Source organism: Malaya genurostris, chromosome 2 (assembly GCF_030247185.1).
Source record: "Malaya genurostris strain Urasoe2022 chromosome 2, Malgen_1.1, whole genome shotgun sequence".
NCBI classification, from domain to species: domain Eukaryota; kingdom Metazoa; phylum Arthropoda; class Insecta; order Diptera; family Culicidae; genus Malaya; species Malaya genurostris.
In genome coordinates this window covers 23,124,379-23,149,335 of record NC_080571.1, presented here as the reverse complement: position 1 = coordinate 23,149,335, position 24,957 = coordinate 23,124,379, and the positions used below count along the sequence as shown (strand labels likewise).

Sequence of the window (24,957 nt, the reverse complement as noted above, 5' to 3'; positions counted from 1 at the left end):
TACTGACACTAAGAATCCTTCCAGGTCGGGGCTCGAACATACGACAGCTGGCTTGTAAGACCAGCGTCCTATGCATTGAACCGACAACCCGGGACCAGAACAGTGTTGCTCAAAAAGATTATTTTTATCATTTTCAAGGGGTCACTATTTTTGCGGTAACTGGCGGTAAATCACCCATAAACACTTTTTATTCCGATTATTGTTCGGAGTGCCTGGTCGTGTCGTCGGATTAGCCTTTGGCTAATTGCCTATCTCAAACATCTCAAGATTTGAGTTTCTTCTTTCGTATCCTAAATGTTGAAAATCATTAATTGTTTTTTACTAATTATTGGAAATTTGAATGAGAATTATGGACACTCCAGCCTCCATTATTCAAATACATTATTATAATATACGGTATCCATGGAGAATTGATTTTCAGCATTCAGCGTTGCTAGTTCTACAGAAATTTCATCAAACTACACTGTCACTCTGACTCTGACAGTGTACCATGACCGGTGTACCGCATAGTACAAAACGTGTCCACGAAATATCATCGGAGCATTCCGTATTATAATTTGTATTTGTTTGAACTATCGCAAATTCATTTGTTTGAACACTTGAAATTCAAGAAAATATACACTTAACTCATAAAATGAGTGTACGAACTGCTGATATTTAGTGGAAATCATGCTACATTTATCTGAAATGCATAGAAACACGATAAGATATATCGTTACACCTAAATTATAAAAAAAATCGAAATTAATACCACAATACCACAATGGAAATATAACCTATAAAAATGAAAATTGAAAAACACATGTAAGTAAAACCACAATCGAAATTAAAACATAAAATAAAATAATAATCTAACAACACACGGGCAAGATGTGCCATCACTGGCTTTAGCCTGTCACACAGCAAAGAAAAAAAAGCATTAAAACTAAGTTCGAAACTAGCTTCAAACAAACGGTTTGACAGCAGTTAGGGTGGAAACTGGGTTAGGTTTGGTACCAAGCGAAAACGACATAAGTTAATTTCAGTTTGCTCATGCGAAAACCACATAATATAGTCACAAACGAATTTCCAGACATGACAGTCACGATCTTTTTTTGGCGCACATCTACGGTCCTCCGTGAAACTGGCACCAATGGTGATATATTGGTTGCACTGCTGAGTTCCCATCATACATTCAAATTGCAAATGTCAAACCGTGTGAACCCTTTCGATTCGGTAGCTCATTTGTATATATTGAGATTCTATGGCACACTTTGGTTGAAATGTTAACAATGCAATTAATCTCGCGCTCCACCAAGCGGTGAGTGCGGTCATTTCAGAAGGTACCGGGAACGAACCACATTTTTTTCTAATATTTATAAGCACGTACATGTCTTTATTATTTATCTTTGATATAGTCTCGTGTAAGGGCTACCTAATATGTCGATTTATATCAGTGTATCATAAAAATGTACCTACAGCTGAATGTTTTTAGTCTATCTATTATTATTTGCCAACAAAATAAATCAAGTTAAAAATGAATTGAACGATTACAGAGTTGAGTAACTAATATTTTAGCATTATTCCTATCGATGAGCACCTCTTGCGTAGCATGCCGGATGCGTGGCTCCGGCATGGTAGCAATTTATCAACATCCGAATGGATTAGACCAGATGTTCACTTCCGTCACGGGAATCGAGGTCGGTGTCAATCGAACGTGAAATTTTTTCAATATTTTAATGATGTCCTCTTCAACAGGTGGAAAATGATGATGTTTTATGTATACCTTGCTATGATGAGCTGAAAGCTGCTCATTTATTCAAACAAAAGTGTATTCAAAACAACATTCTTCGAATAAGTAGACCATCTGCCTCTAAAAATGGGAACAACCGGAGGGATTCAAATGAGATTATTAACTTGGATCCTGAAGAGTTAGTCCAACAACCATCAATCCAAAGTGAACTGCAAACATCAAACGTGGAAATTTCTACTACTTGCACTGGAGACGCAGACCTGTTTGAAGAGCATTTAATTATTGGAACCGATGTGTCGGATGAAACCGACTCGGAGTTAGAAGAGAATCACGAACACGAAGAAATCAAAATAGGACTTACTGAGTTACAAGCAGTTGATAAAATCAACCAATCTGTTTTACCCTCACCCAATCAATCCTGTGACCATGATGCACAAAATCAATGCCCAGATAACGTCGTAACCAAAACTCCGAATCAGCTTAAACTTGAACCCCTTCATTGTGACAATTGTGGTAAATCTTTCTCTAAAACTGTATTGCTACAAAAACACGCCCAATCCTGTCATCCTGTGACAGAATCATGTGACGATCATGACAAACTAGCCGTTGGGGCATTGGCCACACTACCAACCGTTCACAGCCTGATGTGTGAGTACTGTTTTCAGGAATTTCTTATCCTGAAAGAAAAATATGAACACGAGGCAACGCACACATTAGAACCCAAACCATATAAGTGTCCTCAGTGTGAAAGTACGTTCAAGGATAAGGTTGGTCTCCGAAGCCACATTAGAATCCATTCGGCAGTCAAACGATTCAAATGTCAGTATTGCGAGATGCGGTTCCACCAGCGTGGCAATTTGACAGCTCACGAAAGAACACACGTAGGTGTTAAGCCTTTCGTGTGTCCGCAGTGTGGCAAAGGTAACAAATTCCGAATTAGTTTAGACTCGATTGTAATTATAATCGAAATTTATAGGCTTTGCGGAGAGCGGTAATCTAAAAAATCACATTCGCTTCCACACGGGTGAACGACCCTACGCATGCTCTGAATGTCCGAAACGCTTCCGAACACACTACTCGAGAACCGTCCATTTCCGGTCGCACAACAATGATCGTCCGTTCCGGTGTCCCGAATGTGAGAAAGGATTCTATTCATCGGGCAAATTGATTATTCATCGTAGAGTGCACAGCGGTGAGAAGCCGTACCAGTGTAACGTTTGTCCGGCCAAATTCGCCGACAGCAGTGGACTGCGACGGCATTCGAAGACTCACTGATGAGATGAGTGTTTGGTAGTGATGAGCGAATGAATGTAATTTTATGCGTTCGCATACAAAAAAAAACCTTGAAATACACTATCAATTTAACTGCACTGTATGGGCTGAGTGTCATTCATAAATTTAAATTAGAAAGTTTATACCTATGAACGCCTTTCACACGATAATTTGGGGACAAATTTTTATTATTTGACTACCGATAAATTCCAATAAATTTTATTCTAAATTGTAGCTAATCTGATGTATCTGATGATTTCTTGTTTAAAACTTAATGTATATAATTTTTATTACCAGCAACTGATCTCAATGCAATGGGTTGTTTCAATTGAATTTCATTAGTCGCGGTAAGTCCTTCATACCGGTCATCGATACCCCCATTCATCGCAGCTCTACCATTCGTCCATTGGTTAGAGTGAAATGTGCTATCTCTGTTTGATGCATTGGCTTAAAGCAGACCCTGTCAACCCCTAATCTGAAAACGTATGCAATTTTTTCCACCTTTCCACTACATTCACTAAATGAAAGCTTTGTGTGAATTATGAAGTTATGCCCTCGAATTATGAAGTTATGCTCGCACGAAGGACGAAATTTACGAAAACAAATGACAAATCAGTAACTAAATGATATTCAATGTACTTATGTGACCACGGCATCCCAACACCGCACACGTACAAAAACGACTATCCAGTGAGCAAATAGATGTAACTTTCAGTTTCGTCATCCACTCACTAAACAAGCTACATGTTTCCTTGGAGGCTGACTGCCGCCTAAGTTAAAATTTGTAAGATAGCATATGTTTATGGATTTTCTTTTGTGCGAAGGTTCATACGATGCAGATGCACCGTGCACAGATTTTGTACATTCAGTTTTTGGCTCGAATTTCATTTAGTAGCAAATCTGTTTCGATCGATTTAGGGAGGGTTTACGTCACGCAAGAAAAACTAGCTAAATCGATCGAAACAGATGTGCTACTAAATGAAATTCGAGCCAAAAACTGATGTTTGCAATACCGTCAAACCCATCAACCACGGGAGGGATGAAAATCTGTGTCATTTTTTAAATCTGTACAGAAAATTGAAAATCTGTGAAACACAGATTAATCTGCGAATGTGCTTGGCTCGTGAAACCAAACTAATTTTTAAATAGTATGCTATTGAAATACTGAAACGACGTTATCATACAAGTTTAAGTTAAATGTTTCCGAATCGATTGGTAGCTAAATTATATCAATCCATCAATAAATGGCTAATTTTTTATCGTTCAAAATTATTACAGAAAAAGGTTACAGGGCTACTAACTTATGTCGTTTTCACTTGATGCCAAACCTAACACAGTTTCCACCCTAACTGCTGGCAAACTGTTTGTTTGAAGCTAGTTTCGAATCTAGTTTCAACGTTGTTGACTGAAAATCGAGTCAGATTCGAACCTGATTTTTATATCAGGTTTGCTCAAACCCCCGTTGCTAAGTGCAAACCCAACACAGTTTCGTGAAAAGTGTTTGTTTGATGAAACTACCCTGGGTCAGTTTCAGTTTTCTCGAGCGAAAATCACGTTAGAGTGCCTATAACCAGACGGACAACAGCTGTTGGTTTGGGATGACAGCTTCCAGTTCCAAACGAGCAAACGAACTGTCAATTGTAATGTAAAGCTAACGACACTGCCAACATTTCAGATTAATCCACATCCACTTCGAGTTTTCGTATCGCTATAAAAGTAGTAATGAACAAGTTTTGAACTATTTACTTTTTTATTTTTTTATGTTCTTTATGGTCACGAGACTTGGAGTCCTGGACTATGGTAGAAGTGGACCAACGCGTTTTTAGTGTTTTCGAAGCAAAGGTGCTGCGAACCATCTTTGGCGCAGTGCAGATAGAAGACGGAACGCGGAGAGGGCGTATGAACCACGAATTGCAACAACTGCTTGAAGAACCACCTATCGTACGGATAACTAAAATTGAACGGCAACGATTGGTTGGGTATGTCATTAGAATGCCAAGCGAGAGTTAAGTGAAAATGGTTCTTCAATCTGATCCTATTGGAACAAGAAGAATAGGAACGTAGCGAGCAAGGTGGATCGATCAAGTGGAGGGCGCTCTACAAAGTATCAATGCTTTGAGTGACTGGCGACCGACAGATGTTTTATACAGTAAAGCACATCCCAGGACAATAACTACTAGGTAAGGTAAGTATATTGTATGCATGGAGGCTACAAGATGAATACTCCTAGGAGTGTTCTTTTACGCACCAATCAAAACAAGTACGGTTTCTTTTTTAAAAACACTACAGCTGTTTATTTTCACTTTGTATTGTTTCATTTTAATTATGTGTTCAATAGTTGATTTTTGCTTTCTTTTCTATGTAACTCATCTCCACGTATAACCTTATATCATGTTCTTTAGTAATAGATGTGTGTTAAATTTACTTTCTTTATCTATCAACCATGCCGGTGTTTTCCGGGGAGAGGGGAGACGGAATTTACCGTTTTCTTCTATGGCATCTCCATCTCAGTACCTGCACCGGGGTTGTTTTTGATTCATCGTCTTTCAGCATTCATGCCTGTGTTAGTTAGTGTGTAAGTCGTCCCCTCAGCAGTGTTGCGCAAAACCAAACTATGATACTTCCGGCCGAGGCCCTATTTTCTTTTCTGCTAATATTGGTTCAGTAGATATTTTCCTGGTTGTATTATGAGCTTTTGATAAATTTCCGATATTTGTGGTCTATAGTTTCTCTAGTCGTTATACATGTCAGGTGATATTTTCTCTGGTACTTCATAAATTACTTTATTTTTCTTAAAACGTTGAAAGCATGCTAACCCCCCCGGTAAGACCCACTTGTTAGAGCTGAGCCTTCAGGGTTGTACACACTTCCAACCCAACGGAAAGCAACGAAGTTTGCATGAGGGCAGGGGTTTAAAATGTGACCAATATCGGTTGACTCCTATCACTGTAAATCCGTTTTCTCTGTGTTATTTTATCTTCTAGTGGTATTCTATTTTGCAGGTAATAATTTGATGAGAGGGGTATCTTTATTTGATAAAATGGCTAAAGCTACACTCGTGGTCGTGTGTAATTTTTCCGCTTATTTCCTCATTTTGGCATCACTGAATTGTATGAAATGGCAAAAAATGCAAATTATTCTTTACTTTAGCTTCTCTACCTCGTGGGGCTAAAAGCAGACCAGGAATCGAAATATATATTGGATATGGTAACGAGTGAGAGAAAGTGGGATTGCGCTATTTGAAAAAGATTGATTGGTAATTTTAATATCTATTTTTTCTCGTCTCGTTAAAGCCAAAGTTAAGTACTGTTTTCTAACGGTTTTTCTGTTGTCGAGTAAAATGTTAGTATTATTTTCGGCTAGTAATTTTAATTCTTTTTGATCCGGTTTTCCATATGTATTTACAAATTTGCTTGCTCGTTTGCTGACTGCCTATCTTCCTTCAGCATTCATTGAATTAAATATATTAAAAACAATAATAATCTCTAAACAAAAAAAGAAAATAACAAAAATGGAGGGTTTCGAGTGTGCAACTGGAAAGGAAATTCGTACAGAAGCTTGCTACTGTCCTATCCACTCTGCAAGGCATTTTTTTTTCTTGCTCTGCATGCTTTCCCCTTGCTAATGATAGAATAGTTTTGATAGGAAAAAAATGGTGGTTTAAAACAATTTACTGTTTTTTTTTCTCATCTCATTAAAACATATTAAAATTTACCTAAAAAACAATACGCTCAAACAAACGATCATTCTTACGCCAAACCTGTACATACACGCCTACCAACGAATAGTTAACACATCCGCGCCAGACACACCCAGAATCGTGTTATCTCTTTGCTTCTAATCCAAAGTCAATTCACGATGATATACGAATTCCTATACTGATATTTTGCTTTTACCCTTTGATTACTATTATAGTAGAATAGCAAACGCACATACAAAATGACTGTTCGAAACTATTGCCAATACAAACATACGATCAAACATTGTGTCCGCTTCCGGCTTTCTTGTTGCGTCTCTTTTCCACCGTAGCTGATAGCTGCGCAAACTTGTTACAGTATATTTTCCATAATAATGCTTACAGTTGAGACTTGTTTAGATTATTTCTTCTTTTTTTTTGTTTGCTTATCGCTTTTTTTCCTTTTTAATAATTATCATAATAATAGTAATAATAAATTACAAATATGAATATCATATCGTTAATTATTGTGTTTTTGTTATTTCACTTTATTTTACGTAACACACGGTTTCTTATCTGATTTGCCGCCCAACAGAATAAATACTAAGTGACACTGTTGAAAAAAAAAATGCGCGCGGTTTCGAGTCTAGTCAGTGTTTCGACTCAGCTCAGATTTGAGTGGCAGAGTGATTCGAAGCTCTGGTGCTGGTCACAACATCACAATCTTTTGGCAGTTAATATTTTTTAATCAGAATTAACCGACAGACCCATTCCTACGGACCGCGGACAGCGTGAAACGAAAAACTGGTTCTTTGTGTTTTGCGTGTGACAGAAAAACCTTAAACATTCCATGAAATCTTGTTTTTTTTATATTTCTGTCATTTCCATAAAAGCTACCAAGTTTCCGGTCTTTTATCATCTGTTTCGCGATTGTCTCTGAAATACTGCCAGATTTTGTCATTTCCTAAATGTTGTTACTTTATTACTGAACGGTTGCGCTAGGGGTAACCGCCTCTGTTGCCAACGCGTCCTAATTTCCTTCACCAAAGATGAACTAAAGCACGAAAACTATTTGCAATGGGCTAGAAAAATAAACACATTCATTTTAAATCAATGTAAAATAAAGCCTGTACACGTTAAATTTTGGACACTTTTCCATCAGTGTAGATTTTGAATTATTTCAAGTATCGCTGAAACGTTTCGCTTATATGACAGCTCTTCACTTTTTCACATGTTTACATTTTTGTTAGACTCAGGCTGTGAACCATTTCACGGTTAATTTTAACTTTTGGTTAAAATCCGACACTCGAGCGGTTAGTTTGATTTTGTCAAGCGAGAGCATGGTTATTTTTGACAGATCGATGGTTATTTTCCGACACTGAAAAAAATCTTGCAACGAAAATTCTGACATTATTTTTTTAGTTGAAATTATTTCAGTGGAAAATAAACCCAAATAACTTTCCGTTCGTCAAATTTGGAAATGGGCCGCAGTTTTAGTTAAATTTAACTACTCGACACAAAATAACCACTCAAGTGTCAAATTTCAACCAAAAGCTAAAATTAACCGCGAAATGGTTCACAGTCTCAGTAAAATGTTAAATCAAGTAATTTTGTACGAACGGTAGCAAAATCTGAAATTATCGATTGGAAGTGGAACAAATAGAAAAGTATGCTCCCTACAAATGGACAAGAAGGCATTATTGAGAAAAAACGTCCAATCTTTCCGGACGGAATGTGGCATGCAAAGTTGGGAAATCAAAATTATACGCACAAAAAAAGTGAAGCAGAGACAAGGACTGAAGGCGTACAAAGTGAAAGAGATGCCCAACCGTGATGACAAGCAAAATTTCATTGCAAAAAATTTCTACCATAATGGAAAACGAATCATACGTGCTCGCAGACTTTTAACAACTTTCGGGTCTGGATTTTTTGTACCGCAATGCAAAGAAACGCCGTTGTCGTGCGCTTCCAGATAAAGAAGACGTTCAAATTCCCAAAGAAGTATCTGATTTGGAAGGCCATATGAAGTTGTGGTGCAAAATCTGAAAAGTTTCGTATCATAAGGATGTGTACGATAAAAACTTCTGCGAAGGTTTTTGCTACCATCTAAAGACTGTCCCAGAAAGTATGGACGCAACCAAAAACCGCTGCCATTTCGCAATGGTTCAGAATCTGTCAATTTTTATGGCTGCGTCCTGTTGTTTACACTCTTCTCTAACCACTTGTGCAGTTATTTATTCGTTTTCATTAGTTTGTTTCGAAATGCGTGGACTTTCAGCAGAACAACGTCGAAAAATTGTGTACAAATGGTGCACAGAACGCGGACTGTCACTGAGAAAGATAGCAAAAATGGAAGGAGTAAGTGAAAAAGCCGTGCGAAATGTAATCAGGAAGTTCGATGAGGATAACACATTTGAGCATAAACCGAAAACGGGTCGAAAAAAGGTCCTGCCGAGATGTGGCCAAAAAAGTGGGCACTTCGAAGTCAAATGTTCTTCGTGCTAAAGAACGTTTGAATCTTCGAACCTATAAGAAGCAGAAACAACCAAAACGTAGTCCGAAACAAGAAGCATCGATCAGGCCGAGGGTTCGAAAGCTGTACAACACGATTCTTGCTGGAAATTTGGACTGCATAATCATGGACGACGAAACCTACGTGAAACTCGATTACAAATCCTTGCCGGGTACACAATATTATACGGTGCAAGAAGGGCAAGTGTTAAATCAGTCCGAGACATCGATTGAAGTCGAAATATTTGGTAAGAAAGCTATGGTGTGGCAAGCAATTTGTAGCTGCGGTAAGATTTTGATACCCTTCATTACCACTGCTTCAATGAACAGCGAAATATACATCAAGGAATGTTTACAAAAACGACTTCTACCCATGATTCGAAGCCACAAGGATCCTGTTGTCTTCTGGCCAGATCTTGCTTCTTGCCACTACTCGAAATCAACGGTAGAATGGTATACTACCAAAAATGTCACCAAATTGCCCACAACTTCGACCAATTGAGGAATTTTGGGCATTAACGAAGGCACGTTTTAGGAAACATGTCTCGGCAGCCGAAACCATTCAACAGTTCGAAAAAGATTGGAAAAAAGTGTCAAAACTTGTCGCCAAGAAGTCTGCACGGAATTTAATGGGGAACGTTCGCAAGAAGGTGCGCCAGCTAGTCTACATTGGCTAAGTAGCAAATGTTGAGAAATGATATTCTGTTGTTGTAGTCTAATATTATCAGTATATCGAATAAAATTTGAATATCTAACACTTGTGAATTATTTACAGCGAAATCAAAGTGCGCCCATACTTTCTGGGATCGTCTTTATCGGAAGCCACAACTATTCAGTTCTATTTTGGTTTGATTTAGCGGCTTGTCTTTATAGGAAATCCGCTCTGGAATGTATAATAAGTCAAATGCGTACCCAAAATCAACCAATTCATCAAACTGTCCAGAGCATCGCCAAAAAGAGAAGTACTGGACTTTAGTTAACTCTTTGAAACTAAGAAAAAAGCGACTGGTACCGATTATTTCAAAAGAAGATTCGTCACCACGGGCGTAAACAAACCTAATCAACTGTGTCTGGTGTGCATATAACTCAATTATTCTGAATTAAGCAATCGGTTTTGTTGAATTATGCGTAATTTTTTTTGCTACCATTATTTTCTTGTCCGAAATATAACGTGGACAGGCTTTACGAGAAACTTCTTTACTTTCCATCGCATCGATCGACGATCGTGACTCTTAATTATTATCGGTTACGTTTACTCAAAATAGAAAAATCACGCTGTCACGATGAATAAAACAAAAAACAAAGATTGCAATCCAGTAAATCAATGATCAATCAACCGCGATTCATACTCTCACAGATGGAATAATTTATTACATATTTGTTGCTGACAAACGCTTGCTTCTGGTTGAAAACTTTAGTTGAAAATATCCGTAACTATGTACACTACTTTAGTCTGATGTTCCTCACACATACACACACTTTGATTAGAATATAACAGAAATATTTAAAAATTACAAAACAAAACAAAAAATAATGGACGTACCAAAATTGCAGTGCAGAGGAACGGAAAATTAAACTTTCTATACAATTCATATCGAACGCGGTGAGGCGTCGAACGATTCTTCCTTTCCTCAAAGGCTGTTCGTAAGCAATCTTTCGATGAAAGAATCGTCTTCTAAAGTAAGCTTTTTCGGAGGAAAATTTTCCTGCCGTAAGGAATCAAAATGCGAAATAATGAAAAAAAAACCAATGCATCCTCCGAACCAAATACCCCGACGGTGATCGTTCCGCACAGCTGGCGGAAAAGGATGGTGGAAAATATGATGGCATCCGGTTTTTTTTGTGTGCTTATCAGACTACAGACTACAGACAGACTACCGCTAACGCACTACTGATAGTCGGATTAACATTCGGAGCAGCAGGCCGCTCTACGTCACATAGGTGCTGGCCGTTTCCCGCTTACACACGGCCAACCGTCGCTTCAGCTCGGCAAATGTGGGCCGTTTCTCTGGTACCAGATCCCACGCTTGGCGCATCATTTCGTAGATTTCCGGTGGGCATCCTTCGGGGGCTTCCATCTTGTAGCCACTGCCAACATGTTTCACGACGTCGGCCAACGGCTGCAAGTGACGAGGGATGGAGGATAAAAATAGAATTAGCATGGAAAGTTGTGACGAGAACGTTTGATACTTACGATTCTGGGATACGGGACTCGTCCGAAGGAATAGATTTCCCACAGCAATATTCCAAAGCTCCACATGTCGGTTTTGTTGGAGAATTTCTGCAAAATTGATAGTACATTAGTGATTTGAGCTAGACAAAAAATTTAGTTTTAAAATAGCATTTTTGTAACAATGTTTCTTTTACATTCCACATAAAGTGTTGTGGAGCAGTGTTTGTATTATCATTCTATGAAAAAATAAATAATCAGCTATTGTCACTGATAACAATCGTCCGTGATTATCGTTCATGATGAAAATCATTTGATTTTCTAAGAATGTTATGGGTACAGTATTACCTAGCATTTTACCATGATTGTTAATTTAGTTTAGTTTTATTTGTATTCACGTTATGTAGTCATGTCTCTGATATTACCCGCCCACCTTTTATTGTGTCATTTATTTGACATGCATCAACAATAGAATTAAGTTTTTTTTATCTCTTAATTCAACTTCACGAATATATTTTAAGCTATTTTGCTAGTCGAAGATAAACGCATAATAAGGTATGCTTTAACTACAGGGTGGCAAGTGAATTGCCGATTTCAATTTCCCGGTTTTCCCGATTTTTTGAGAAAAAATTCCCGGTTTTTGGAATAGGCTCAAATCGCGCCTGTTTAGTTTTTTTTTTGTAAATATTTTCTAATTTAAACTTTAAACAGATATCCCATGTCGAAAAGGATCATTGTAATAAGCCCGCTAATTGAGGATTCAATTACTTTTCAAGCATTTCGATGTATAAATAAAAATATTCATTATAACATGTGCATATAAGAAAAGCATAAAGCCTTTTTCAAGTCATTCAGGGGTTTTGGTTTAACGTAATCGATTTTTTCCGGGTGCACATGACTTTATATTATTTTTTTGGTGTACATATGATTCAAAATAAATCAATAAGGAACAACAATCCCAAAAACGGACGCTTTCCACTCGGAAAAAATAACAACAATCTATGCTTGCAAATTAAAATCATTTCGGCAGGAAAATTATAAACGGTATGATGGCCAAGGATGGCTTTTATCGTATCAAAGAACGTTCTCTACCAACTCTTCACAATATTCAATCATTGCCATCAAAGAGAGACGGATATCATCTCAGCAACAAAACACCGTCATGGTTCATTCTATATAGAATGGACACCAGTGCGAGAGCGAATTTCTCTCGATGAACTGTCTGAGCATCACGGGTTAGCACGCTGCTGTGGGGATTCTCTCTGAAGCAACAAACGGTCGCTTATTCTCGTTTTGCGATCCGATTCTATACGGGAAGTTGATAATTGCGATAGTATCATTTTACTATTGCCGCTTATTCTTACTATGTGCATATAACCTTTGAATAAGTTGTATCTATGAAAATAGCTGTGAATGTTCCAGACCAGGGTTTTGAAATATTGTATATTTTAACCTAGTATGAGAATCATCAAGTCGAATTATCTGCGATAATTATTAACTTGCGATTCTCTCTTGGTAAATTCCTCACAGCGCCGATCAATGCCGGACTGTATACATTTTGTTGAGGGCTGTGAAATACTCAGAGTATGAAGTGGAGTGAAGAAATGTAGAAAAATTCTCTCACGGTTCATGCATTGCGAGACAGCGAGTTCATGTAGCAGCTTCTACCAGATTGAAAATGTTGTATACAATGTAGAGAAATATCGAGCCGCTTTCTGCCAAATTATCGGCAATCACCAACACTGATGATGGCACAGCGAATCTAACATAATATCGTCATTGCCAGTGCTTCGGCCATGGTACAATAAATTGTACTATGGACATATAATGTTCAAATTATGTCGCTTGCAAGCACATCTGTTCAATGAACGATACCATCAGATGAATTATCATGCTGTGATTGTGATGAAAATCATAAAACCAATTATTAACAAAGTCCTGTCAGACAAAAAATTTGAAATTTTTTAGTAATAGAATTGAATTTAAAATCATTAGATGTACGTATACCTTAGATTTCGGAAAACCGTTCGGCTGCCACGACTTGTATGTATCTGTCAGTCAATAAACAATGTTTACGATTTCAATGCGTTGATGGGCAAATGAATCAAATGATAACTGTTAAAATGTACAATATATCGATCTGTTTTTTTTTCTAATAGGATTCTACATGCTCGTAGAGGAATCAGAAAAATAATCAGAAAATGCGATTTCTTCATGATAAACTGTCCGCTGGCTTTAAACCAGTTTTATTTCCAATAGCTTAACTAATTTATCTTCTATGAGAAATCTTTCTACAATTGATCTGATTCTAGCAGATCAATCAATAACATTCAGGGTTTCAAATTAGGCAATGATTAGTTCAATATATAACAAATTGAACTAAATTCTACCAGCTTAGAACTAATCGACTAGAACACTATCGAATGTAAACCCTAAAATTGTTTTGGGAAATATAGATATAGCCTTATATAATTCAAATCATTACTTTATTGAAGTTCCAAAAGCTCAAACTAAATTCAATTCAACTTCATCTACATCAATATCAACGTTCTTGTGATCCTACTATGGAATAGATGAGAACCTTTAAAAGAAAATTAAATACAGATTCACTGAACAAATCAATTCATTTTCAAAATCTTTCTAAGATTCTATACTGGTCCTCAGAAAACAAGTTTAAACTCTACAAAAAGGAACTCAAATACTTCCTGTAATCGGTGAATAAGATCAAAGTCGACAACTCTCCCAATTTTGCGAGTCCTTTTGACATCTAACAGAAATATAAACATAATACAAGTATTATCTCAAGATGACATTACTGAGACAAATTATGATGATACAAGGGCAATCATTAGCAAACTTAAAAACATGAAGGTTCTTAAATATGTTCAATATTTTGTTAAAAATTTTCCCTATGTTACCTTGAGATTTTGCCATAAATTTTGCATATGTGTTGAATACTTATTTAAAAATTTATCAAAAATCCAACAGAAGCATCCAAATTAGCCTTATTTTTAGAAATGATTTTATTGTTATTGATAACAACTAAAAAAAAAAACTCTGGTGCTGCTTCCTGTCTGCAAGCCTCTAAAAATCGTTGGACGAGACATGGGGTATTGGCATATTTGGCATATTTCCAATGGACAATAAGATATTTCAACACTTGTACAGAACATTTCGCTCAAACGCAAAATTGGGTATTGTCTCCTATTTTTCAATTGTTGAAAAAAAAATCATTATTCTAACAACTGTTACGCATAGGTGAGTTAGTAATATTTTTCCCGGTTTTTCACTAAAATTCCCGACTTTTTCCCGGTGAAATCAAATTCCCGACTTTTTCCCGGTTTTCCCGATTTTCCCGGTCACTTGCCACCCTGTAACTATTTTTTCTGATCGGGTATCGCCGCTGAATATGAGTAAAATATCGCTTCGTTCAATATCACGATAGTGATGTTACATAAATTCACACACAGCTATAAACGATCATTTTCATGATCTAAATTTTTTTTAGAATCGGATGATATTCAGATATCGGAAGTCATCTTGTAATCAAACTGATTGTGTTATTTTTAGAGCTTCCAATGCGCCAATAGCATTTGCATTGCAAATACAGTGAAATTACATTATAAATATTGATGACGGAGACGAATGATTTGGTGTTAATTTTAGCGGGTTTATTCACTATTTCGATTAACGATATTTAAAACGAATTTCAAAAATAGAAGTAATAGGACCGCAGAATTTGACTTGTCACGAGTTTGAACGCTTGGTTGTAATCGTTTTATTTGTGCACTTCGCCAAACAGACAAAATACTGCGCTCCTGTTATTTCTGTGTTGGAATTACAAGTAAACAGTGAATATTTTTGAAACTATTTACTATTGCTAATACTATTTACTATTGCTAATATTGTCATAATTGTAATTATCACAGCATGTATGAGCATATTATCTGCTGTTTTTATTGACGATCTGACTGCACCACCTCACTGAACATAATCATGTTCAGCGAAAATTACTGCATGGTTGATAATTGTGAGAATGATTTTGAACGATTATCATTTTATTATCTGTGTGAGTTTAGGGTACATCACTACAGTGATAGTGAATGGGATGAGATATTACCGATACTCTCTTCGAGTGATCATAATTATCGATATTTTGATATTTTCCAACGGAAGATGTGGTATGAATAGAGTAGCAGATATCCAAGAAGTAACCCATGATAGCAAATGGTTTCATGTTCCTGGTGCAGATAATCACGCTCATTTAGTATCCCGCGGTAAGACGGTGGAACAATTTTTGAGTAGTGATCTCTGGAGACATAGATCGAGGTGGTTGCAGGGGGAATGCATTAATTGACCTAAACAAAACTGGTCAATGTTAACACACTCCGACGAAGAGCTTGAGCACAAAAGAACCGTTCTTCTAGTTCACTCAATACCTCCACCTTACCCTTTAATAACTCGTTTTTCGACTTACCATTGATTGATATCAACAACTCTAAGGGTGGAAAACGATCAACTTGCATAACACTTTCAATTCAGAAGGAAAATTTTGCGCAAGAACTTAATCATCTTAAGAAAGGCATGCATGTTCAAAACGATCATGTCTGAAACTGTTGAGCACTTTTCTAGACGATTCCGGATTATTTCAAGTCGGTGGCCGGATTAGACTTTCAGAAGAGGTTCACAGTATCCGCCACCCAATATTATTACCAGGATTCCATCAGTTTACCTATTGTCATTGCTATTGATGTCGTTTCACCTTAAATTGATTCATGGGGGAATGTCACTTACACTCTCAACTGTTCGCAACGAATACTGGCCAATTAATGGACGAGTAGCTGTTCGTAGTATAATTCGTAGTTGCTATCGCTGTGTTCGTGCTTATCCACGACCTGTAAAGCAACCAATGGGTCAGCTTCCTAATGCTCTTGCCCGGTTCGTGTGTTTCAGTACAAAAGCTGTACACATTGAACTAGTCAGAGATTTATCCACATCTACCTTCATGTGTGCTTTAAGACGCTTTGTGGCTAGGCGAGGTCGGCCCACTCACATGTTTTTGGACAATGGTACACATTTTATAGGTGCCAAAAACGAACTTCATGCTCTTTATCAAATGCTTACCAACCGCAACGAAACACACCGTATCGCTACTAGTCTCGCAACGGAGAGAGTTACATGGCATATGATACCCCCGCGGGACCCCAATTTTGGTGGTCTCTGGGAGGCGGCTGTTAAGGTTGCCAAACGATATCTCGTGCGTCAATTAGGTAATAGTGTCTCGTTTTACGAGTACTTTGTGACAATTTCGACCCAGACAGAGAGATACATGAACTCTCGGCCGCTTGTTCCGCTACCACAGGAACCTAATGACATTTCCTTATAGGAACTTCACTTCAAGCTATTCCTGATACCGATTGGAGAGATGTGCCGATGAATCGATTGAACCGATTTCAGCTTATCCAGCAGAAGGAACAACAATTTTGGTTCCGCTGGAGCAGCGAGTACCTGAAAGAACTTCAACAATAAGCTAGAGTAGATCCGACGAAGATTGATCTCAAGGTTGGTCAAGTGGTGATTCTTCAAGACCAGCTGATGCCCCCGAATCGCTGGTCATTAGCTGTCATTCAGGAAATTACGATGTCACACGGGTTGTGGTTCGTCGCACATCATCTGGGACGTTCAAACGCCCTGTATCTGTTACCTAAGTTATTAGTGAAATTGTTAATTTCAGGTGGCCAGTCATGTTAGATTTAATTCAATTTGACTTCAAATCAGAATCCACCTAAAATTGTTCGTGAACACGTCCCAATCAAATCCGTTGGTGGCAATACTATTAGCTGATTTTCTCACGCTCGTTATATCTCTAATTGCCTTTGATACCTGGTACATTGGTTCTCTTCATTTCTACCTGGCATAGTGACCGGTCACACGTACCGCATCGAGAAAGATAGTTCTGAAGGAAATAAAGATAATTTATATCAGTGATCGCGTTTCTACCAAAAGCTCAGTGGTTTCATTTTGCGTAGTTAAATTACCATCCCTATCCCATTAACACCCGTGATCGACCCCAGACGATACGAGCAGCAAGTTGGATTATCGCTATTACTGCGCAATTATGCTCCTGAACGCACCCTAGATACTCTCGCTCCGGGTGCAACAATTTTAGAGGAGCTGCAAACCAATCCTTGGTACCTTTTGTTTTGCTCGTCCAGTCATCTTTTCGAAAATGGAATTTCGCTGTTTTGTTCTCACTAAACCAACAACGGGGGTGATAAATCTTAGTTTGCCACAGGCGTTAAATTTCCTTGGTACACCACTGTGTCATGATTTGAAAGATTCACATCGGTGTTTTAAAAAAATGAAATTTATTGAAATGAGTAAGTTTGTGGAAATCATACAACGCTCCTTATTGGAGCCCAAGATAATATTGAAATCTGGACACAAAAAAACTATTTAATGTCAGAACCATATTAATGAAATATCAATCAAAGCTCTCAAATTGAAAATAACTTATTGAACTTTTAAGGAAAAATAGCGATTTGATCAAATATTGAAGTTTTCTTCGAATATCATTCATACTCTTTTGCCTAACCAGTGCGACCATTTTGTTCCACCATCTTTGATAATTACCCAATACTTCACAATTAGGCCGAATTAAGGTTAGTTGGGAGAATTATGGTCCTTTACGAAGCAATCCACCCCGATATCTCGGGTAGAAGTTCAACTGTGGCACTTCGCTGCTATAACGACAGCATGCAAAATCATGCCAAAATATTACAGGTCCAATGCAAGCTTCAATATACGGAAGAATTTTCAGGTACTTGATCTTTTGAGAATTTATAATCTTGTTTGTCGTGAAAGCCTGAGATTTTTTGTTCACAGTAACCAATACCTTGCCAGATCATAAACTTTCTGGCGGTTTTCATCAACAAAAACGAATTTGAACTTGCCGGGGACATCACCACCAATGGTTTTATGAATCGTCTGAAAAGTAGGATACAAGGGATACATCCTTTGTATTTCGTAAAAACCTCTTTATATTACTTCCGGGTACTTCTTTTAGCGACTAGGCTCGATTCCAATGTCCTTTTTAATTGCCCAGTGGCCCTAAAAGAGCGAAATCTTTATTGCAGACGAATCCTTCTGACGATATTAAAATTCAATAGCTTTGGGTTTGCGCTAATCGTTCTCAACAATTACAAACGCAACTTTCTTGTTGTTCGAGAACGTTGCACACGGTTTATTTAACCAATTTTAGCAACTTCGCCATTTTTTATCCTTATGACGTCGGGTTTTCGAAGTGGATATCCAGGTGTACCAGTTGATGATGCGGGATTTTTTTAATGGAAATATATGTGGAATGATAGTAGTAGGTTCAAGATATTTTATTCAAATTCATTTTTTTCATCTTTACACCAACCCACGAATACCACGTCAAAAGAACTGTTCATCCTTTGAAGCGATCCAGTTGAGAAGGCCATTTTTCACAATTTTGTACCTTGTGAAGTGCTGTTTAGAAAGTGCACAGTGTGTAATGAAAAAAAAATGTAAAAAGTCTGGAGAATCGAATGGAAGAACCTACACTGGCCGCACGAAACGTTCCTGTGATTATTTTACCCCAATTCCTCTATTTCATGATATCTTATTGTAAATCGTGTTTAAATCTCGGTAAAATAGTCATCAAAACGTTTCGTGCGCCCAGTGTAGGTTCTTCCATTCGGTTCTACAGACTTTTTTTACATAAGATAAGCTGGATTTAGTAAACTTCCAATAAGTTTTACCGAGATTTAAGGACGATTCACAATAAGATATTCCATTCGATTCTCCAGATTTTTTTTCACATGAAAGTAGGCTATTCCAGAATACAGCACTCGACTTCTTTTCAAGTTACAGAGCGAATGTTATAGGAAACCCCAAAACTGCTGTACATTTGGGGTAAAACGAGCAGGATTGCGATTCGTGCGGCCATTGGAAACCATTCCATTAAATTCGTTGGACATTTTTACATACGAAACGCTTTAATTTGTTGACCTATCTCAATTAGTTCATGAGTTACAGAGTTCTTTGTGGGTTTTCATAGATTTTTTCCCACTGTGCTTCGATGAAAACTAATGATAGTCGGAAGGGCCCACCAAATCACAGCATCAATTTTTTTCCGAAGCGATTACCACCTTTTCCCACCTTTTGAATCTTTTGCATGACGTACAGGCCGAAATTAGAAATGGCTTGGTGCCCAACAGTTAATCTATCCGCCATTTGTTTTTGAGTTTGGATTTTGTCTCCATTCAACAATCCTTGCAATAAGAAATTTTCAAATTTATTTGCGTTTACTTGTGAATTGTCACTGGTTTACTTATTTCAATTAACTTTTTCGTTTGTGAGAATCATAAACTACTCTGGGAAAAAACAATGACAGAAGAACTCTTTTTGAATTCCGGAAAACCACCCATTCGTTATAAAAAGCGATTGTCGGAAGAGAAAAGATTTGTATTATTTCAGTTTGTTACTGTGTTTCATTATCTTGATCGCAGTAAGATCAACAAAACAATTTTGAAGGATTTACATTTTCTATAGCTTGTTGAAATATATAACAAATTGTTATTTAGATATCGAACGGTAACATGACACATTCGGCGAATCAAAGTGATTCTTCAGATTTTTTTGAATATTTAAAAAAATCTTTACCCTACTAAATTAATAATAAAATGGATCCAAACCATCGACAGATGTTTGTCAGCGATTCACGAATCTTAACCAATTTAATCCGATGATCCCTTATGGATATCATAGACAACTTATGACTTTGAACCCAACGTGTATACCTATAAAAATTATTCAATGCTGAAAAATGCCACTCACCCCCTCCTTAAGTGCTTCCGGTGCGGTCCACTTGATGGGCAGTTTGCTTATATCGGCAGTGTATCGTTCATCGCGTGCCAATCCAAAGTCGGACACTTTAGCAACGCATTCCTCCGAAATCAGAACATTTCTGGCGGCCAGATCCCGATGAATAACCTTTTTGTTTTCCAAGTACTCCATGCCGGCGCAGGTGTCACTGAACAGAAGAGAACGTTTTTTTAGTAACAACAAACTCTGCTGAATTGGGGGGTAACGATTCCCGGTTCCAATACTTACAATGCAAAATTGATCTGATCTTTTCGGGTGATGTGCTGCCTGCCCCGTGACCGTAGATAGTCTACCAACGATCCTTTGCTCATGTACTCCGTCACCAAATAGATGTATTTATCGTGAAACACCAATCCGATAAACTTCACTAGATTTTCGTGCTCGAGAGTTCTGAAAAAGAGAGTAGGAGTGACTTAGCATTGGGACACTGTAAGGGTTGGTTCAATCTACTTACGTCATCACGCCCGCCTCGGCAAGGAACTTATTGGATGCCCGACCGGCATCCTTCAACACTTTGACGGCTACTTTATCGCCCTTCAGGATCCCGAGCATTACGTCACCGAACTCACCCTTTCCGATGTTTTCCTTCAGCTGCAGATCTTCCATTTTAATCTCCCAACCATTATCCTGGAAATCCTTAACACAGAACTCCTCCTTCGGCAATGCCTTCATCAGCTTGGTACACAATCCGTCCGAGTCCAGGGTGTAGTGCTGAATCGAATGAAAAACAAAAACAAAACCCGTTAGTATCAACTAACCAACATAATCACGTCTGATCACATTAAATTGATAATGATGATTGCAGCATCCCAGCCCAACCTTGCTGTACTACTTACTTCCACCAGCTGGCCCAGATTGTCGAAGTACTCGTCATCGTCGATGGTCAGCTTGTTTTCGGCATACTTTATCCGGTAGTGTTCGACCTTTTCGTTGAAGCACACGCACAACGTGTAGTCACCGGGGAAATTGGTTGACTCCCGCACCAGAAACAGCCCATCCTCGCGGGGTTTCAGCAAATTTTCCGCCTCCTCTCGCTTTATCCGACCGTGAAACCATCTGTTCGTGGAAGAAAGAAATAAGTATAAGTTTTCTGGTGTCACGTTTTTTCTCAGTTCAGGTTCTGACTTTTCCAGAGGACGAAATTCGACTGGTGTCATTGAAGAATGATGGCTGCGACATCCGGTTTAAATCAACGATTTAAAAATCTAAAGTGAGCGAAATTTGATATACTTGTAAACGTGAATGAAGGCATATCGCTCTCGACTGGCGTAATCAGTGGTTTAGATCAAAAGTTGTTATCAGCTGCGGTGGGTTGCACTGACGTGACGGCACAGGCTTCCGTCTCTTGTTGCCCGTTTTAGACAATGTGTCGCGGCAGTATCGTACAAAAAAGTTGAAGAGCAATTTTCAAGCTTTAAACATTTTATTTTTCGAAAAACTCAACTTAAGGCTTTACGCAAGGGTTCTGTAAAATTGAAAGCCAAACCTATCGACATATAATGCGGGATGATTCGTAGATACTTGCTTGCAAATAAAAGACCAGCGCTAATTTTAAGTGAAAACCCCGTGTAAAAACGTGTCATGGCTGTCATGGGCTAATGAAAACTTGGACCGCGATAGATGCAAATGATTTTGTTCGATGAATCTTCCTCCTTTTGAGTAATTTCGGCCTGAGACAACCTTTATTGCTAGACTGCTTTGACGGACATGTCAAAGTCGGTTTTTATTTATTGTGCGTTTCGTTTTCGGGTTGGCGGTTCAACGCATAGAGCCCGTTGTCGTATGTTCGAGCCCCGACCTGGAAAGCTTCTTAGTGTCAGTAGGATCGTAGCACCAGCCATGAAATGGTTATGTACACTCTGAATCGGCTGCGAAGTCGGTTGAAACAGACGGTCAATCTCCACTACAGAAATATAATACCAAGGTATTTTCTTTTTGTTTTCGACTCATCAATGCGTATGCATATACACAGCCTTATGGATTTGTTTGAACTGTTGATGTAGGACTAATCAACTATTATCAAAATCACTCCTTACATTTGTTTTGAATATCTAGGCAGCATTTTTTTTCTTTGTGTTCCAATCTTTTATAATTTGTATGCCCTGAAAAGGACCGTTTAGCTTGTTAGTTTTAACGATGGACCTTAACGTTCATCCAGTACTCCATGAACGAGCTCATCCTGCGTTTTCATCGAATACGAAGAAACAGCGGAATTTCGATAAAAATAACTCTCTTGAATGCAAAGTTGAAGACGCGTTCGTAAGTTTACATTCATGCAGATATTTTTTGCGATCATGTTTATACATGACGTTTGTAGAAATAGTTAACACTACAAGAGAGATCCATTTGATATTTTTTAAATTTTGATTAGGAAGTAGATATCGACATTACATCGTATCGCGTCAGGCGTTGTTGTTTGATTAATGATCGAGTGATATATGAATTGATGACGAACTTCCCGATGACTGGCTGCTCGGAGTTTTGTGAGATTCAGAAAGTAGTCATTCCATACGTCATATTTTAGTAGGAAGCACATATTAATACAAAACACTATAAAATGTCAGCGTATTCGCAGTAGCCGGCTACCCAGAGCAATAAATATATAATATTATTAGAATATTTACTAACAAACTACCCCTTTCTGTGATGCATGTGGAAATGCCGAGGATTTCTCGGTTCCTAGTAGCAACAGGCATCGAACTAAAAATCCCTCCCTTCCCAAGTAGATCAGAGTTCGGACGTAGCTGGCGTCAGTATTGATCAGCATGTAGGGATAAAAGCAGATTGCACATTGTGAAACAACAGAAAAACCTTTTTCTATACACCTAGTAGTGTAATGATGCCTTCCTCATATTACTTATGTTTTCAATTTTTTTTTGGGTATGAACTAACTTAACGATTTCAATTTGTAAACAGTCGCACTGAATGAGAAACACAGTTCATCCTATAGTTCTGGAACTGGAAGTCGGATCAGGATGAAATTAAACAGCAACCTATGAGACTATAGTAACTTTCATTTGAGTCTAAATTTTTGAAAATCGATCAAATCAGTTGAGTGAGTCTCTTTTTAGAGTTTTTGACCACTATTTTCGGTACTTCTGGATCCGGAAACTGGGAACCGATATAGCCAAAGTCGGTTCGTTTAGTAAGTAAACAATATAGCCTACAAATTAAAACAGTTTTGAGCCAAATCTAGAAGATCTTTACCCTTTTTTTGCTATTGAAGCATGATAAATTTCAATAGCAACCTATGGGACTATGAGATTTTTTATTTTATGAGTGACATTATCTGACACACATACATACACACACAGGTATTGCTCAGCCCGATGGACTGTGTCTAATGGTGCAGAACACAGCCCTTCGGGCTAATTTTCACTAGTCAAATTTTCAAGTGATTGCAGAAACTTTCTATGTGAGAAAGACCTTTCATTTGAATCTTAGTTTGTGAAAATCGGTTCAGCCATCTCTGAGAACATTGAATGACATTATTTGTCACATACACACACTAACATTTTGTGAAAAAGTAAAGTGAAGTCGGTTTTTACAGCAATTGCATAGCTTTTCTATATGAGAAAGGCAAAAAACGTTTTGCAAACCTAAACGGTCCTGATCGGTAACGAAGTAGCAACACGCGGGCAATCTCTAATGCTAATGCTAATAATATAGAATCATCACTGTTTTTTACTACATTACATCACTGCACACATTTACTAAGCTTCTCAAAACACTAGTGTGCAATGTGAATATTAAACGTCACAATACGGATACGCATTGCATTTCTCATATAATTGGCTGAAAAATTTCGTTTTCAAAAATCAATTTTTTTTCGAGATAACACCCGAATTTGACGTTTCGTGAAATTTTAGGACATCTGGCAAAAACAAATTCCTTAATTTTTCTTTAGTGGTGCTTATTGAACTGTTAAGTCGCAGAACAATTCAACATAAACTGTTATGCACTGACGAGTCGAAGACGAAACGTTTAGTAACCTATCTACAGGATTTATTGTGATATGTCAAGCAATAGTTCAACGGAAAGAATAGAAACTAGATTCTTGGAAAATAAAAGGACGCAAAACTTCGTAGTAGAGCGTGTAATAAGTTTCAAAGGTTGTCACCTTGGATTGGGCCTCTCACTCTCAGTTCTGATGCAAATCCAATAGCGAATGCGTAGGATACAATAAAAATGACACTTCACAGATGCAAGCCATAAAACTTAAATTGACTTTCCTGACAAATTCGGAAAATTTGTCTTCAAACAAAAAATTGTCGGAACTCCCTTGGAATAGTATATCTCAACGGTGTCCAAGGGACCATTCATAAAACACGTAGACTCGCTGGGGGATTCATAAAAGTTTACGTTTTTCTACGAGTGGGGAGAGGGGTTTTGTTAAAAGTCTTTGTAGTCGCATATTTTTTTCACTTAAAATAAATTTTGCTGCGAAATTCAGTCAACCACCAGGTGCAGCATTGCAAAGTACAAATTTGCGAAAAATGCACCTCAAAGATTGATTTCGAGCATGCAAACTATCTCTTTTCCGGAAAATTGTTCATCAATGAGAACAAAATTTGTCTAGGCCACTTTTAAGTATATCTAGAAACACTAAGTACCCCAATATCCAATTTTAACAACCACCTTCGGTTGTCTCACCAGGAATGAAGATGAACGACTCAAACACCACAC

The 24,957-nt window shown here is 37.8% G+C and overlaps 2 protein-coding genes across 3 annotated transcripts in view; one reads left to right on the top strand and one right to left on the bottom strand.

Annotated features, from left to right (window-relative positions):
• Positions 1-1,472: 1,472 nt before the first annotated feature.
• On the top strand, positions 1,473-3,107 carry LOC131432232 (zinc finger protein OZF). The gene is made up of 3 exons (XM_058598373.1): positions 1,473-1,679; positions 1,738-2,653; positions 2,709-3,107. The coding sequence occupies exons 1-3, from the start codon at positions 1,572-1,574 to the stop codon at positions 3,005-3,007; spliced, it is 1,323 nt and encodes a 440-aa protein (XP_058454356.1). The 5' UTR covers positions 1,473-1,571; the 3' UTR covers positions 3,008-3,107.
• Positions 3,108-5,270: 2,163 nt separating this feature from the next.
• LOC131432470 (tyrosine-protein kinase Fer) overlaps positions 5,271-24,957 on the bottom strand; it is a 161,517-nt gene continuing 141,830 nt past the window's right edge. For both annotated transcript variants that reach the window (XM_058598771.1, XM_058598773.1), the window contains 6 exons: positions 21,108-21,327; positions 20,726-20,982; positions 20,500-20,661; positions 20,224-20,419; positions 11,386-11,472; positions 5,271-11,311 (listed from right to left, as the gene is read on the bottom strand). In XM_058598771.1, coding sequence (XP_058454754.1) covers positions 11,120-11,311; positions 11,386-11,472; positions 20,224-20,419; positions 20,500-20,661; positions 20,726-20,982; positions 21,108-21,327 — 1,114 coding nt within the window. In that variant the 3' untranslated portion in view covers positions 5,271-11,119. The remainder of the gene's footprint in view (positions 11,312-11,385; positions 11,473-20,223; positions 20,420-20,499; positions 20,662-20,725; positions 20,983-21,107; positions 21,328-24,957) is intronic.